Source organism: Phalangium opilio, unplaced genomic scaffold (assembly GCF_054372755.1).
Source record: "Phalangium opilio isolate 3A_F unplaced genomic scaffold, DU_Popi_V2 ptg000048l_1, whole genome shotgun sequence".
Taxonomy (NCBI): domain Eukaryota; kingdom Metazoa; phylum Arthropoda; class Arachnida; order Opiliones; family Phalangiidae; genus Phalangium; species Phalangium opilio.
In genome coordinates this window covers 3,015,739-3,032,563 of record NW_028324170.1, presented here as the reverse complement: position 1 = coordinate 3,032,563, position 16,825 = coordinate 3,015,739, and the positions used below count along the sequence as shown (strand labels likewise).

At 36.0% G+C, this 16,825-nt stretch overlaps 3 protein-coding genes and 1 long non-coding RNA gene across 10 annotated transcripts in view; 2 read left to right on the top strand and 2 right to left on the bottom strand.

Annotated features, from left to right (window-relative positions):
* Window positions 1–1,253: 1,253 nt before the first annotated feature.
* The window catches only part of amon (prohormone processing protease amontillado), a 43,143-nt gene continuing 27,571 nt past the window's right edge, over window positions 1,254–16,825 (bottom strand). Inside the window, exons 2-11 of the mRNA XM_089839390.1 lie at window positions 5,094–5,198; window positions 4,892–5,023; window positions 4,577–4,685; window positions 4,387–4,424; window positions 4,243–4,319; window positions 4,090–4,178; window positions 3,642–4,030; window positions 3,439–3,539; window positions 2,560–2,958; window positions 1,254–1,984 (exon numbers count right to left, since the gene is read on the bottom strand). Of these exons, the coding sequence (XP_089695516.1) occupies window positions 1,702–1,984; window positions 2,560–2,958; window positions 3,439–3,539; window positions 3,642–4,030; window positions 4,090–4,178; window positions 4,243–4,319; window positions 4,387–4,424; window positions 4,577–4,685; window positions 4,892–5,023; window positions 5,094–5,198 (1,722 nt within the window). The 3' untranslated portion in view covers window positions 1,254–1,701. The remainder of the gene's footprint in view (window positions 1,985–2,559; window positions 2,959–3,438; window positions 3,540–3,641; window positions 4,031–4,089; window positions 4,179–4,242; window positions 4,320–4,386; window positions 4,425–4,576; window positions 4,686–4,891; window positions 5,024–5,093; window positions 5,199–16,825) is intronic.
* LOC149673710 (uncharacterized) overlaps window positions 1,923–16,825 on the top strand; it is a 49,737-nt gene continuing 34,834 nt past the window's right edge. The window contains exons 1-2 of the long non-coding RNA XR_016366907.1: window positions 1,923–2,048; window positions 2,503–5,449. This is a non-coding gene — a long non-coding RNA (uncharacterized LOC149673710). The remainder of the gene's footprint in view (window positions 2,049–2,502; window positions 5,450–16,825) is intronic.
* Window positions 6,122–8,769, top strand: LOC149673714 (uncharacterized). 5 transcript variants are annotated; one of them, XM_089839374.1, is made up of 5 exons: window positions 6,122–6,323; window positions 6,390–6,505; window positions 6,577–6,681; window positions 6,753–6,851; window positions 6,923–8,769. In XM_089839374.1, exon 5 carries the CDS (start codon window positions 6,950–6,952, stop codon window positions 8,756–8,758), a length of 1,809 nt encoding a protein of 602 aa, XP_089695500.1. In that variant the 5' UTR covers window positions 6,122–6,323; window positions 6,390–6,505; window positions 6,577–6,681; window positions 6,753–6,851; window positions 6,923–6,949; the 3' UTR covers window positions 8,759–8,769. The 5 variants fall into 5 exon arrangements, with proteins under 5 accessions (XP_089695500.1, XP_089695503.1, XP_089695502.1 ...); XM_089839377.1 differs by lacking the exon at window positions 6,753–6,851; XM_089839376.1 differs by having other exon boundaries at window positions 6,753–8,769.
* Window positions 8,771–11,891, bottom strand: LOC149673713 (uncharacterized). Of its 3 annotated transcripts, XM_089839379.1 has the most exons (6): window positions 11,701–11,891; window positions 11,519–11,634; window positions 11,343–11,447; window positions 11,193–11,271; window positions 10,539–11,109; window positions 8,771–10,036 (listed from the first exon to the last, which is right to left on the bottom strand). In XM_089839379.1, the coding sequence occupies exons 5-6, from the start codon at window positions 11,027–11,029 to the stop codon at window positions 8,812–8,814; spliced, it is 1,716 nt and encodes a 571-aa protein (XP_089695505.1). In that variant the 5' UTR covers window positions 11,030–11,109; window positions 11,193–11,271; window positions 11,343–11,447; window positions 11,519–11,634; window positions 11,701–11,891; the 3' UTR covers window positions 8,771–8,811. The 3 variants fall into 3 exon arrangements, with proteins under 3 accessions (XP_089695505.1, XP_089695506.1, XP_089695507.1); XM_089839380.1 differs by having other exon boundaries at window positions 11,343–11,891; XM_089839381.1 differs by having other exon boundaries at window positions 11,193–11,634.

The window sequence follows — 16,825 nt, the reverse complement described above, 5'->3', positions numbered from 1 at the left end:
ATTGTTACCCTAACCAATAAAGCCACTTTCAGGCGCAAACTCTCGAACCATTTTCGCTCTTTCCACGACTAGTTAAACTTTTATTTTTTTTTAATTTTTTATTTTTTTTATTTTGTTCTGATTATTCCCCCATACTAATGTTTATTCTACTCCCTTATGTTCCTATAATTTTTAAACTGTTAGTTAACTTAATCTAATTTTAAGACTGTTAGTCAACTTAATCTAATTTTTTTTAAACTGTTAGTCAACTTAATCTAATTTTTAAACTGTTTGTCAACTTAATCTAATTTTTTATGCTGTTAGTCAACTTAATCTTATTCATTATACTACACTGTTTCTTAGCCCTGTATTCAATAGTTACTCTGTTTTTCACACCTCTCTTTGTATCCGATGTTCGTACACAAGCCACTCTGCTGGCTTCACGAACAGTGTTCCGTAAATAAATAAATAAATAAATAAATAAATAATTGGTCGTTCATCTCGTGAAGAGACATGATCCTTGGATGAAGAATAGTTACACTGTAACTATTCTTCATCCAAGCATGATCCACGTGCGTGATCCTCCCGTGATCATAGCCCACTCGATCACGGACTAACGGATGCAAACTGCTCTCGCTGCGCAGGCGTAGAAGAACCAGAGTTATGAATCCAAAGTTTAGTGTAATGCTATTCCTACGGAGGGGTGTATTTTTATGAAATTGCGGTATGGTTTTGATATGACGGCAGAGACAGACACCAACATCACCCATTCATTATTGTTAGCCATTTTCATTTAAATAATAAAAACAAAATACATTTATTTTAAAATTACACAAATAAACAAGATAGAATTAACATTCAAAGTTAATTAAGGGTTTAATATTAATCTCTTTTAGTTTCTCTCGTTTGTAGTAAAATATATAAACTAAACATTTATTACCTAATTAAATTTTAAAAAAACAATCAAAACTAAATTGATTGTAATTATATTAATTACTTATATTTTCCGTTTATACAATGCTGTTTTTAGGGATGTTTCATCTTGTTTATAATCCACAAATAACTATTTTTAAATACAGTGGAAAACATTCGTTTGTTTGTTTTTGTTTACTAATTAATTAAGTAATTTATTGATTAATATTTTGTTTTTATATTAAAATACAGATGGATTAAAACGCAATTCATTTTTGTTGGTTTTCTTTTAAACAATTTTAAACTTTTAAATATTTTGATATAATATATATATATATTTGTTTTTTTTTTCTTTTAAAAACTTTTAATATATTTAATTTTTGTGTTTTTTATTTTCTTTTGGTAACTTGTAATTTATTTCTTCCCTCCCCAAAATTTTACATAGTTTTTGTTTGTTTGTTTTTTGTTTATTTGTTTCATCTACTGAACTACTTTTCAAGAAAAATAACCAACAAATAAATTTTATATTTATAAACCTAATTTACATTAATGTCTTTATTTGTTTTTCATAAATAATTTGCTAAATAAATAAATGAATAAATACTCATAAATTTGGCGGCAAAATGTTCCTTTTTTATTTTTATTTTTTAAATGGAGCTTTTTCAAACTGGATAATAATAAAATTATTAGAGTGATTAACTTAATATTAAATAATTTAAATCAACCGATTATGACAATTAATTTGAAAAATACTTTGGGGGTTATAATTCGTAAAATAATATCCGGGTTTCTCTGATATCAATTTAATCTTCACTTAATCCTGTAGCCAGTCTCGTGGGCTTTTTTGACAATGGCTAATTTGGAATTTTCGTCGGCAACTGGTAGGTCTCTGTAAGGGGCGTCTCTGGTCCCGTGGATCATCAGCGTCCATTCCTTGAGGAATCCTGTTTGTCGGTGTTCGCTATCGAATCGGACTTCCAGTTGCCAACGACCCTTGGGGTTCTCCCCCCAAGTATGCGTAGTCATAAAGGGCCATTTTGTGAAGCCATCGTGGGCATCGTCGTCATTTGGTCGACGTGACAAAATCATTGACCTGAAAGATAATCATACGTTTTTGCCGTGTGGACTTTGTAATTCTAAAGAGGACCAATAAAGAGGTAATTTTTCTTTTGCGACCAAATTACCTAATGCACTTAGCTTAGGGGAATATATTATTTACTTCCCCCCTTTAGCGCGCCTATTTCTAAACAGCGTACTCCGAAGGTATTTACTTTCGAGAGATATTGAAGTACCCAGAAAAAATACAGCCCAACTTTAAAGTTATATGATTCTTGACACGCCCCGTACATAACGCGTTGTACATCCCTTTATAAAATTAAATTTAGAATGACACTTGATATCCTAGAAACCTAACGATCCCCTTACTTCCGCATTATTATAAGTATTATTGGTAACGTAACCGCTCTCCCAATTCTCCCATCCATTTATAAGGTTTATAACATCGACGCCCACTTGATATCCTAGAAACCTAACGATTCCCTTGCTCCCGCAATAAGTTATTATATGTTTTGGTAACGTAACCGCTCTCCCAATTCTCCCATCCATTATAAGGTTTATAACATCGACGCCCAAACTTAACTAACCGCCCCACCGGAAGTGAATGCTAACCTGGTAGACATGGGTGATATAAGGAAGAGCGTGACTTCTCCCCTCCGTGTGGCATTCAAAGTAATTACGGCTTGAACATGCTCGATGTATTTGACTTCCGTGTCAGTTCCGGCGCAAGAGTCGGTATCGATATGCAAGATCAAAGTCTGGTTGTTGGTGAATTGCCGGATTGAATTAATGTTGCCAGCCTCGCAATGGTACCTGGCTGGTACGGTCTTCCAAGTCTTTGCCAAAGCGGTCATGGCACCGGCGTCCAAAACTCCGAATCCGAAGAGATGGTTAAATTCTAGTCCGACCCCGTTCATATTCCAATGAAAACGACCCTTGGAATCGTACAGGGAGTTGCGTTTTGAGGTCAAAACGCTCAGATGTTGAATATCTCGCCACGTTAGGGAAGGACTGTTTGACAAAAGAAAAAAAGTTTACGAGGCTCGCTATAAATATAAGTATGGTAATAACAATAAGTATGAAGTGTATCCAACAAAATAAGTTAGTGTAGACATAAGTTTATAAGATATCTTCCATAAGTATGACACTTCCTATACTTCGTATAGCTAGAGCCTTACTGATAGCTAGTTCGAGAACGACAAGCGAGAATTGACTACACCCAGTTAATTTTGCAGTAGTCCATCTTCCTATTTAGTGTGCATTACTAGGCCTTTGACAGAGCCTCACTAGGCGTCGCTTTACTAGAATCTATGACCTACCTCACCCACTTCATGACAAGCTCCAGTTTGTAACCAGTGACGAACTTATGGAACATATCTTATGAACTTGCGATCATACTTATCATTTTTATGTTACTTGTGGAAGTATTATCGATTTTTCCGGTCAGAATTCTTATCAATTAATAGAATAAGGTCTTAGACCAATATTTACTTGGCTTCCAGGGCTAATGCAAAGACACCAGCCGCCTCGGGGGCCGCCGCTGATGTTCCCGAGTGGGTTTTCGTACATTTGCCATACAAATCTGTCGTTGCCTTAGAAAAGGAACCAAATTAGATTATTATCGATTAGGTTTTCCATTAATAGAGGAACGAATCCTCGAGAGAGGGAGAGAGAAAACTGTTAAGCCGTCTTACCACACCAGTATGAGGATCTTTCGCGCCATTACTGAAAGTGGAAGCCAGGGTAGACGAGCAGGATTCGTCGTAATGCGCATTTTCTCCGTTGTTAATGGCCGAATTGATGGAAATGGTCCACATACTAGCCGCGTATCCGTCACAGTTGCAATCGTCGTCTTCGCCACCATCCCCCGAGGCCCAAACGTAGATATTACCTAAGCCTCGACGACCTTCGTTGACCCCTTTGACGATGGCCCTCATGGTGGCGTTTCTCGGACCATCCACGGTCTTACCGTCATCCGTAGGGCCCCAACTGGCGCTATAGATATCAATCAAGTTGGGTTCGTGTCCCATGGAATTCGCCTCGATCAAATCGGTCATGTAGGGTTGATCCAACATACGAATTCCTGCAAAATTAACCGTAGGCGTAAATTATATTCATACATGAATAATTTAATAAATTTACCGGCGACTTTGGAGTCATAAGCAACTCCCACTCCACAAACATCATTATCACGTTTGGCCGCTACTTCTCCGGCGCATCTCGTACCGTGGCTAATGAATTTTAATTTGATTTATTAATAGGGAAGTGTATTTGAAGCCTAATTTAGTTTCGTACCTGTTAAACCAATCATCGGTGTATCTAGGATAAGGAAATGGGTCGTTACTACTGAAATCGTAACTCGCTTTGGCATTCTGAAATTTAATTTATTTTGTTATTATTATTATTTTCTTTAAGAAAAACAAACAATTTCAGACTTACGTAATTGTCTTTTAAGTCGGCATGCATATAGTCAACTCCTACAATTAATATTAAAGGATTAATTAACTTAGGTATAAAATTCTTGCGTGGCTGGTGAGGAAAACTCTCTTACTGGCACTTAATTTAATTTCCATATACAGTCTAATATGTTCAAGGCAGATAGCTTTCCTTTCGAAAATAATTAACTTACCGTCATCCATGATAGCGGTTGTTACATTCTTTCCCGTGTATCCTTGGGCCCACGCTGATTCTACGTTCAAATCCAATTTAACTTTCCCGCCATTTTGTCCAACGTTTTTCTATATATTAATAAACTAATTTAAAATTCGATAACAAAAGGGCTCCTGAGATTAAACCGACGTACGCTCCTTTCAATTAAAATCAGAAGGAATGCTATTATTTAAAAGCTACTGTCTGTTCTAATTTAACTTAAATCTTTTACAAAATGCAGATTTCGTTAAGGTTTTGGTATAACTTATTCGTCTGAAGGGCCATTGACACTTACCAAGTACCACTGGAAAGGAAAATAAGGATCAGTGGGTTCTTTATTCAAAGGTAGATCTTCGGGACCGATTCTTAGACTGGCGTAACCTCGTTTCACGCGTTTAAATCCCGTTTGTTGAACGGCGTGAGATACCTGAGTGATTTTTGAAACATTTTAGACCTACGAAGACCCTCGAAACGGAAGTAGATCAATTTATACTTACGAGAGGGTCGGACTTTAATTTCTTGTAATGAGGAAGGCTACGTTTTCTACGTACATGTGGGACAGCGTGATTCACAAAAACAAACTCTTTCTTTGAATTTAAAACCTATAGAAGACAATAAATACCAGGTTTTAGGCTTAAATAGGCCAAATTTGCTTCGACTATATCAGTCTATCTCTTTCGCACTTAATGTAGGCTTAGCAGAGAAGCACTTCGTGATAAATATAAGAGTTCGTCGCTCCTACAATTGGTTTCAGGTGTGTAGGGTCGGCAAGGGCCCATTTTGAGTTAATGGATGTTAAAGTGCCTTACACGGCCTTACAGTATTACGAAAGAGGATTTTATGAAAATTACAAGTAAGTATTAATGAATAAGTGATAATATATAACGTTCTAAGCTTAAATTATTATTGAAATTTAAATATTTTCGTTACATTTAAAGTTTTAAATGCATTTAGACACATTAAAAATAATTAATTTATATTTTTCTTTTATCAATTTTCCCGCCATTTTCGAGCGCGCCTTTTAGGTAGTTCAAACCGAATCAAATTAATTTGAAGAATTAAACCTTTCCCGCCATATTCAAGCGCGCGCTTTTAAAGCACTCAGTATGAAGAGTTAAGCCTAATTCGAGGTAATAAATTAAGTCAGCGGCTCGCGTCCGATTCCATCAGGTTCCATACCCCAAAAGAGTTTATAATTTCGTGATTTTCAGTGTCGTGTAGCGAAATTAATTATTATTTGTTAATGTGTTAGTTAAATTTCTTCGCAAAGTTAAATAAATTGGGTGTAATAACTTTCTACAATTAAAATTCTACAGGTTCACGTAAGTAACAGCTTATTTTCGGGGTTGTGGTAAAAGTAGGGTAAAGGGTTTTAAAGTAATTAATACCGCTTGTTAATAATTTTAAATTTTATTTATCGTTATAATTGTTAAAATTAGTCGTGAAACGACAAAAAATGAAATCTTTTCTGGTGGTAAAATTCAGAAGTAAATAGCTTTTAACTTCTGGCAAAATCAGATAAAACCAATCCACCTTATTCCCTATCGCCGGAAGTTAGGCCTATCTCGGGATTCGTGGGGAGCGAGTATCGGGAAAAAGCTCAAAAAAGTCGTCCGTCGTCTGCTACAAAGGCGTTTATTCGGGAAAGGCGTTTTTAAGCGGGTAAACGGTTTAAATATCAACTTTAATAGGTTTCTAACTAGTAATAATGACTAGATATAACTCAGGTAAGTAAAAATTATTAATAAACCTTAAGAATAAGTTATATTTTATAACTGACATACCGATTTTAGTCCGATTTGGATGTTTCAAATGTTTGAGCATGGTTTGAGGGTGATTAACTGATGTCAGCCTCAGGTTGTTGAAGCTTGTATTGTATAGAATAGTTCGAAAACGTAAACAGTAAAAGGTATATAATGATTTTAAAAATATTCAAAGGTATAGTAAATGAAAGTATCGTATGAATATTTCTGCTTTTAGTTTCGGAACGTTGAATCGCTTTCGGTGGGTGAAATATTTTGTTGTTATTTAGTTGCGGCATAGAATATGCGTCCTTGTTCAGTTTGAAAACGTAAACAGTAAAAGGTATATAATGATTTTAAAAATATTCAAAGGTATAGTGAATGAAAGTATCGTATGAATATTTCTGCTTTTAGGTTCGGAACGTTGAATCGCTTTCAGTGGGTGAAATATTTTGTTTAGTTTCGGCATAGTATATGCGTCCTTGTTTAGTTTGAAAACGTAAACAGTAAAAGGTATGTAATGATTTTAAAAATATTCAAAGGTATAGTGAATGAAAGTATCGTATGAATATTTCTGCTTTTAGGTTCTAGGCCTAGACACAATATTGAAAATGCCTAAAGCTAAAGATAAAACGGCTACAGGGAAAAAAAAAGTTCCCAGAAAAAATGAAGAGGATGCCTTTGATAATCCAAGACCTTCAACGTCAAAGTCAAAAGATACAGATTCCGATAAACGTTTGTATTGCATTTGCCGAACGGCAAATGACCCAATGAAAATGATGATACAATGTGACGTGTGCTCTGAATGGTATCATCCTATGTGCATTGGATTGGACGAAGAGAATGCTGAGAGAATGGATGATTTCGTGTGTGAGGCTTGTACGGAAGTTCTTCGAATAAATCCTTCGTTATCTGAACAAGGACTGATCCGCCTTCAAGGAAGGGTTTCTCCCAAGGAAGGCTGGTGCGACAAAGTCATTCTCAAAAATATGACAGATAATTCAATAAATGACTTCATTAAGTCAAAATCACACCAAAATCAAGGATGGGGTCTCTTTCGCGAGGGAGCCATCATTCGTGTAGAAACAAATGAACAAGACAGTTTATCTTTCATTAGAGCGGTGTGTGAACCATCTATGAGAAAAATTAACTACATATTACATTTATGTTTTACGACTGATAGTTGCAAAATTAAATGGGCCACATGCTCGTGTCCTGCGGGAATTAATGGTCAGTGTAAACACACAGCTGCAGTTCTTTACGAAGTCCTAGATATGGTGCGGTTAGGAGTCGATACAATACTTAAAGGCTCTTGCACAAGCAAGCTACAAATGTGGCATGTAAAACGCCCTGAAACTGACGAACCATTGCTATTTAGCGATATACGCTTTGTCAAACATGACCCAGAAAAGCCCCAGAAATCTGATCTCGGTTGTGTCGTTAAAACACATGACCCAATGCCTGATTGGGCGCAACCAGTCACCAAAGAGAAGATTCAGCAGCTTGTTCATTTATTCAAAAAAATTGATAACTTGCCTGTTATCAATACAATTGAAAGTAACGGTTGTGTGCCAGTTCTTCCGCGAGTAACATGCCCTGTTACTTCAGATTTATACTCGAAACTTTGGCAGTCCATTGAGAATACTTTGGAATATTGTTTGCCCTCGGAACATTTAAACTTAACCGATGAAGAAATTAACGTTTTAAAGATAATAAGCGTAAATTTAAAAGAATCGAAAGTGATAGAGGAAAAAACGAGATTGCAAAGTCATAACCCATTCTGGTTTAAACAACGCGCACTCAGACTAACGGCCTCAAATTTTGGATGTTTCTCAAAAATGAAAGACAATACGGATCGAGTAAATACTTTCGTGCAAAAAAGGAAATTTTTCACCACCCCCTCAGTTCGACACGGAATCAGATATGAAGAAGCTGCTTTCGCTCTGTTCGTCTCCAAAATTAAACTTCAAGATCATTCAACTGTTGGGCTGCTTGTTAACCCCAAAATTCCCTTCCTAGGTGCTAGCCCAGATCGAATTATTGTAAAAGATGACAAAATCTACCTTGTTGAGGTAAAATGCCCATTCTCTCTGTACCAAAAGAAGAAGACAATCGCTCAAAGAGCTCAAGAAAAAGATTTCTACTTGACTTTCAATGCAGAACGAAATCTATACGAAATACAAGAAACCCACGACTATTATTACCAAATACAGGGGCAACTGCTAGTTGCTAATGTCGAAGAATGTTTTTTTGTTGTACACGTCCCACCATCTGATCTAGAGTATGCTATAGTTAAGAGAAACGACAACTTTATTAATTCTGTGATGTACCCAAAACTTTGTACCACGTATTATGATTATTTGTTACCATATTTTGCAGAAGAGTTGGCATCTGGTAACAAAGGGGGGATGAATAAATAAGGAAAAACCTAGTCACTACTGCGTAATATTAATTTATTTGAAAAAAATAGGCTTCATTCTCGGATTAAAGGTCCGCAGAAATTTGATAAATGACAACAAATCATGTAGATTTTATCAAGAACAGGAGACAATGTAATAGGAATGACACCCTGTAGTATTTGAAACTCTTTCACCTTCCTTATAGCCCGTTCAATATGTATCCTATTCTTAGCAATATCCCTGCTTTTGTTCACCTCTTTTTCCGTAAACTGATCACGATGACCTAGATAGTCTGGAATGCTTAGATTAATTTTTCTAGCTTCCAATTCCTTTCTGATATCAAAACCCCTATCGGCCATTACTAGATCCCCTTCTTCGAGTTGGTCAATTAAATGACAATGGTTGACCAGTTTCTTATCAGAGGTTCGCCCAGCGTAGATATTTGAAAAATAAGTTATATGTCCATTTGGGCCTGGTGAAATGGCAAATAAACCTTTAGCAGTGTTGCTATGTTTGTACGAACTAAAAGTTTCGCGTTGAGCGTTAGTCGCTGATGGCATGTTGATGTAAAATTCGCTACAATCTAGAATAACCCTCAAATTTGGAAAATGTCTCTTTATAACATCTGGAGTTCTTAAGTTTACTTCCTTTGCTGTGGGCCAAATGGGCAAACATTGCAATTTCTTGGGCAAAAATAAAATCCAGGTGTTCAGTATTTTGGATATATAACCTTGAGAAACATTATATAAGTCCCCCAATACTTTTTCGGGTAAATTTTTCCTCAGACGAACAAGTACTATAAAAAATTCTTCGAGTGGACTTAGTTTTCTGGGGCGACCAGGTTTTCGCAACGCTGACTCATAAAGGTTTACGTCGTCATCACCAATTTCTGGATTATTTGGGTGTTTACCAACATACTTTAGTCCATTGGCTTCGGGTAGCAAAAATTGATAAAAACTCCACAAATGGGTATAGGACGGAAACCCTGTATAATATTTGATGTCGGCAGCGCTAAGAAATCTTAGTATTGAGAATTTTTCTTGTCCTAATTGTTTAAGCAGGTCTAAATTTTTAACTTTCAATTCTTCTTTGCTTGGACTGCACACAGATGATAATGATAGTGGTGTAATAGAGGTTCCTGCACTCTCTGATGCTGTTGCAAAATTTTCAGAATTTTGTGACTGGCTAGGTAACGAAGACCCAGGACTATCCAATGCTTGTGTTGTTTGGCGTTGTTTAAGTATAGTTTTCACCGCCGTTTGGTCTTGATCATCCGTTTCAGGTTGTTGGATGGTTTCGCTAGAAGCAAATAAAAATTAAATGATACGATATTAGGGGCGAATATCGTTCTAACCAGCAATTACTAAGTTTCTGCTACTTGGAATTTTTTATATATCATTTACCCCATAGTAATTTCTCACTGACTTTAAAGGGATCCACCATAGGCTTCCAGCCCTGGTCTAACTACTGTTAAGCAGAATGCCTACCCGCCCGCCGCGACAGCAGCACCATTCCTCAAGGCCAAAGAGCTGGGTGTTTTCCCCTGGGAACTATAGTCAAACCAGCGAGAGAATAGCGCTGAGCCCCATAGGCTAACATGTATTTCAACGCTATTCTCTCGCTGGTTTGACTATAAAAGAGGACTTAAACCCAAAAAGTTCTGGCGAGCCAGACTTAAAGGTTTCCAAACAGTGACGTTGTTCTTAGTTGTATAATTGGCTTGTTCAATGTGTGCGGGTGTGCGCAACGTTTGTAGCGAAAGATTCCTTGTTAGCAGAAACATTTTCCAGATTTAACTCACTTGGTGTGATAGCTATGATATTCTTTCAAGTAATGCAGCGTTTGCAATATTGCTTCCTGATCTGACATTTTTTCAGCCAAAGTGTGGTTTCCAGCCTCACTGTTGCTTCGTGCGCTCAGTTCTTCTATGGTTAATCCCTCGGTGACTAACGAGATCAAACTTTTTGGTTCAATAGCTGCATCAGATTCTTCATTTGCATTCAAGATAGGAACAGCAAAAACATATTGCGGATCTTGAGACCAAGGAAATTCAGAAGGCAATGCATCGCTTTTCAAATACCGCTTTTTGCCTTTTCTTTCTTTATACTGCTCCTCCTTGAAATGCAACGAACATATAACGGTTCCCTTCTTAATGCGTGCAATATCAATCTGAGCAACATTCGCCCATTCAATTTTCCTCAGTTCATTTTTAGGGAACTCGTGAAATGATATATTGTCTGTAGGTTTTGAGCTTTTACTTTTGCAACCAGCAACAGCACACATGTGAACCATCTTTTATACAACTTTATAAGTTTCTACACTATCTATATCGAAGAGCACCGTTTGAATATATAACATGGACTACAAACTGCCTGTATTAGCAAAAACAACAGTTTGTTAATATACAATGTTTGCTTACACATTTTCAAAATATAACTTAATATATTTTACATACTTCTGAAAAAAGGACGCATATACTATGCCGAAACTAAACAAAATATTTCACCCACTGAAAGCGATTCAACGTTCCGAACCTAAAAGCAGAAATATTCATACGATACTTTCATTCACTATACCTTTGAATATTTTTAAAATCATTATATACCTTTTACTGTTTACGTTTTCAAACTGAACAAGGACGCATATTCTATGCCGCAACTAAATAACAACAAAATATTTCACCCACCGAAAGCGATTCAACGTTCCGAAACTAAAAGCAGAAATATTCATACGATACTTTCATTTACTATACCTTTGAATATTTTTAAAATCATTATATACCTTTTACTGTTTACGTTTTCGAACTATTCTATACAATACAAGCTTCAACAACCTGAGGCTGACATCAGTTAATCACCCTCAAACCATGCTCAAACATTTGAAACATCCAAATCGGACTAAAATCGGTATGTCAGTTATAAAATATAACTTATTCTTAAGGTTTATTAATAATTTTTACTTACCTGAGTTATATCTAGTCATTATTACTAGTTAGAAACCTATTAAAGTTGATATTTAAACCGTTTACCCGCTTAAAAACGCCTTTCCCGAATAAACGCCTTTGTAGCAGACGACGGACGACTTTTTTGAGCTTTTTCCCGATACTCGCTCCCCACGAATCCCGAGATAGGCCTAACTTCCGGCGATAGGGAATAAGGTGGATTTGGGTAGGATTTCGGTATGAGTGAATAAGGCCAAAAATAATATTAGAGCAAAATCAAGCAACCATTCGATAGAGCGTAAAATTTAGATCTAAAACAACCCCCGCTTTTTTCAAATTTCCAAAAAAAAAACCAAAAAAAGAAAATTTTGCAGTATATGTGAACAAGGTCAAAAACAGTGTGGAAAACATCAGAGGGCCAATAATTTGCCACCTTTTCCAACCTAACCTAACCTAACCTAAGCTAACCAAAGCTAACCAAAGCTAACCAAACCAAACCAAACCAAACCAAACCTAAGCTAAGCTAAGCTAAGCTAACCTAAGCTAAGCTAACCTAACCTAAGCTAACCTAAGCTAACCTAAGCTAACCTAACCTAACCTAACCTAAGCTAACCTAAGCTCACCTAAGCTAACGTAAGCTAACCTAAGCTAATCTAAGCTAACCTAACCTAAGCTAATCTAACCTAAGCTAACCTAAGCTAACCCAAGCTAACCTAAGCTAGCCTAAGCTAACCTAACCTAACCTAAGCTAACCTAACCTATTCGGCCTCTTAAGTGAAACATCAATATTTTGGTAAAGGTGGCAATTCTTATGGGGTATAAGCCTTTTTTTTTTGGAAATTTGAAAAATGCGGCGGCCATTTTAGATCTAAATTTTACGCTCTATCGAATGGTGTGCTTGATTTTGCTCTAAAATGATTTTTGACCTTATTCACTCATACCGAAATTGTACCCCAATTTGATTATATTTGGATGTAATGTTACCTTATTTTCTATGGAGATCTTTATCCCTTTACAATCTTTTTGAATTATAATCCCCTTTCAATAAGCCTTGGTCAAAATAGAATTTCTTGAGGTATAAAAAATATAATCTGTCAAAATTAGAATATGAAAGACGACAGGCATTATAACTCTGTATTGACATCACATTTACCAAATCATGGAAAATTGTGTAGGAAGAAATTTTATATATGAAATGCAGAAAAAAAGCAAATAAATCTCTTTAGCTAGCTCGTCGGGTGGGACACTTGTTAAAAATTCCCTACAGTTAACAACGACTGACTTGTACATATATAAACATTGCAAAGTGAGTGTTCGGGCCCTCGGTTCTCCCATTTATTTATATAGGGGCTCTTATCTGCGAGACCAGAATCACCAGATGAAATTGCAATCAAGGCACTATCGTTTGTCCATGTAGTTAAAGTGAATAGAATTTTATCTTAGTTTCTAATAACCCAAAACCTCTTTCACCACAGTCCTCTTTAGTCTAAACCTTAATTCGGTTTTGGTTCGTGAACAAACATTCTTTTTCATATACCAAAGTTCCCCTACGTGTTTTTTTCTCCTTACATCTTTCATCTCCTCGGAGACTTGAATGAAACTTTATACTTCATATCACTCTTAGTTTACAGCGCGTATAAAGGCATCTAAAACCTCATAAAACGTATTGACACTCAGAATATTCTTCCATTAGGGCTTTACAGCAACCAAATTTGACGCAAAAACTATTTAACTTTCAATTGAATCATTTTCAATGACAATATTTACAATATTTTGTTCGGAATCAAAGTATAATTTGAAGATTTAGGCTTAGTACTTTAAGACGGTAAGATTTAAAATGGAAAAGGCTTAATAAGGATTTTTTCTAAAGAAATGGGATGCGATGATGAAAGACTCGAGATGTTTCTTTCTCCTTCCCTATCTCTCTCAAAAAATGCAACTCCATTTTAAGAGTGCGTGGAGAGATGGTTGAAAGAATCCAATCTCAATTTAGTTTTTTTTTTCGCTACCATCATCTTAGCAATCTTGTCTCTAGGTAGAAAGAGTTTCACGTAGTTATCTTGAACCAATAAAGGTCTATGTATGCAGTGAAGAGAGCAAGACTGAGCATATGTAACGTAATAATCATAAGTTTAACACTAACCTTTGCAATAACGCTATATATATTTAGAAATTAAGGTTTATTTCCCTTAAAAACGGGGTGATGGGCAACTGTAAAACTATATGATATTACTAGCATCTAAATTTGTATACCTCTTGGCACCACAGCTCACCCCCAGGGGTTGATTATTTCTATGAAAGCTTCGCTAGTTTTGATTGCCAACAAAATTGTTTAACAAAGTTGGGTTGAAGGGAATCATCTTCTACTTGTAACCCACTCCTTCATTATGGTTAAGTGTCTCACTTAATGTTATTACGTTACTAATGGCCTCGGTCTATCATTATAGTAACGTTAAACCATGGAGGATGTATTGTAAGAGGAGAGATAAGCGCTAGGTTTCCACTGGGTCAATTGTCTCTCGAGCGACTGGCATGGAGATGCTAAACTGGACCATTGAGTTGAGAACGGGACTTACGAGGTTACAGACTCTGATCGGTTCGCGGGGGCTAAAGATTGGCTCGTTTACTACTCCTCTTAAGATACAGACTCCATGGTTAAACTGAAATACTCGTACTCCTCCTGATACTCTCAGAAGTGGGCGTAGTTTAGGGGAATGAGTTTTTGGTCCGTTTCCCTCTCTATTGTCTTTTTAAGCACCCTACTTGATGGAGTTTCTATTTAAGCCTAGAAATTGCGCCCAACTTCATTCAAAGAAAGTTTTTACCAATCTATCTCGCATCCGGTTTCTATGGTAACGGGAGAAAAAAAGGCCGGGTCCGGGGCTTATAGTTTGAAGATGAACGAATTCAGCGTCAAAAGTACTTTCCACCGAGCTTAGAATCTGCCTGTCAGAATACGGCTTGGGATCCCATTATACGAGACGAGATTAAGTCCAACAAACTGTCACCAACAGAATGAATTTGTTGCGAAACATTCGCGCATGCGTATGATGACCGTATGAGATACTTTTTTGAAGCGGTCTCTAGCTCTTTCTTAAAATTAATTAACATCGCGATTTAATTAGGTTTTCTGATGATTAATAATGAGAATATCTCTTAGGTTGGACCCTTATTGAGGCGAAAAATTCGCCGAGAGGGGGGGGGGAGAGATTGTTAATTATGCTTCTGGGATATATTTTTTTTTTTGCTTCTTTGGAAAATCAAGGTCTGGTTACGTCAACACTGGATATCGATCCCAAAAACCGAAAAAATTATTATTAAAATTTACGCTCAAATGAATCAAGTTAGTTCAAGTTAAGAGAGTTCTGAAATTAAATTTAGGATGGCCTTGAAATACTAAAATCCTAACGATCCCCTTGCTCGTGCATATCGTTATTATATACAGGGTGTTTTTGATAAGTCTGATGTAAATTAATGGGATGTTCTTTAGGCAATATTGAGTCGAAAATGTAATTTCTATCTCCATTTTGCCACAAGGGACATTGTTTTCACGTTAAGATTTGAGTGTTTTAGGGATGACCCCTTAGTTAAATTTGAAATCATTGTCTAAATTTAAGGGGTCATCCGTAAAATACTCCAATCTTAACTTGAAAACAGTGGCCCTTAGGGCAAAATGGAGATAGAAGTTACATTTTCGACTCAAAATCGATTTCCCAAAGAACATCCCCCTTAATTTATGCCAGTCTTATCAGAAACACCCTGTTTGTATTTTTTTTGTAAAAATACAAAGCTAGGGACCTAGGGCCTAGTTTTTCTCTACTCTATAAGGGTTTCTATCCTAATTTTCAAGGAAAAGAATTTTTATAGTCCTTGTTTTTCTTGGGGAAATGTCAAAGTTCGAGGTTAGCCGTCACGAAGCTTCGCAAAACATTAATAATAACAATGTCTCAAATTATTTAGGACAAAAGCGTCTAGTTGACTTGTCTCTTAACATAAATCTCATTATGTTGTTTTTTATATTAAATTTTTGTTTGAGATATGACAAAACAAAATTGAAGTTCTATTTAGGGACGTAGACTTATTCCGGATACCAGAACGGTGGGAGTTTTTGATACTCCGATAAATTACTGTAGGGAATATCTAGTTTATTGTTGACTCTAACCCTCTAGAACAAAAGGTCAAACAGCAAAGGCGTTCTTGTTTTAAAGAATCTAAGACCTAATCCACTCAAAGTAGAAGATCCCAGTGTCGAAAAATATATTGTCAAACATGTTATTTATAAACGGTCTACCAAAGAGCCAAGTAAAGCTAAGATTAACCCTAAATACAAATCCAAGGCTTAAAGTAGAAAAGTTTCAACGAAACAACGATATACAGTGACCAAATAAATCCTCTTTCTTAGAATTAAGATTGTCTCCAAAGGAGAAAAAAACAAAACAAAAAAACAATCCTTTGAACTTATTTTAGCTCTGGGGGATTTAACCAGTCTTCGATTTAAATTGAAAAGGATTTATTTTTCAGAATGGCGATCGCTGTCGTTTTTTTCTTTGGCGGGAACCGTATTTCAGAATTTTAAATCTACCCTGGGTTGTTTTTCCTGATTTTTCTTTCAACAAAGACAAAGATCAAATTTTCTATAAAAATTGTCCGGTTAGCTTGCTTACGTCTACAAAATTGTTAATCAGTATAATCTACTTTGAAAGTAAATTGGTATTCAAAGAAACTCAATTTTGTAAGATATGATTTATTTTTTAAAAGATGGTACACCAGTGTATTGCGGGTAAAAGTTTTACAGGGGCTCGTAGGAAATACATTATAAGTTTTACCCCTGTAGTTCGGCTTTCAAAAGGTGTTTTATAAACAAATTTAAAAATGACTATTTTACAGTCAGGAATTCTTTGCGCTAACATTTAAATTATAATTATTGTATTATTCCTCAGTTTGTATTGTTTTCTACAACACTTTTGGATTACAATACGGTGGAATTGTTTGCGGTTCAATTATATATTTCTTTAGTTAAAGCTCGCCTAGATATTGAGGAAACTCCACCCAATCCCCGCATGAATTCCCAGAGAGATAAAAGCAAAGAACGATAGGAATGCGTAATGACCAGCGGTCACTCGATCGCTGTCCGAATTCGAATGATC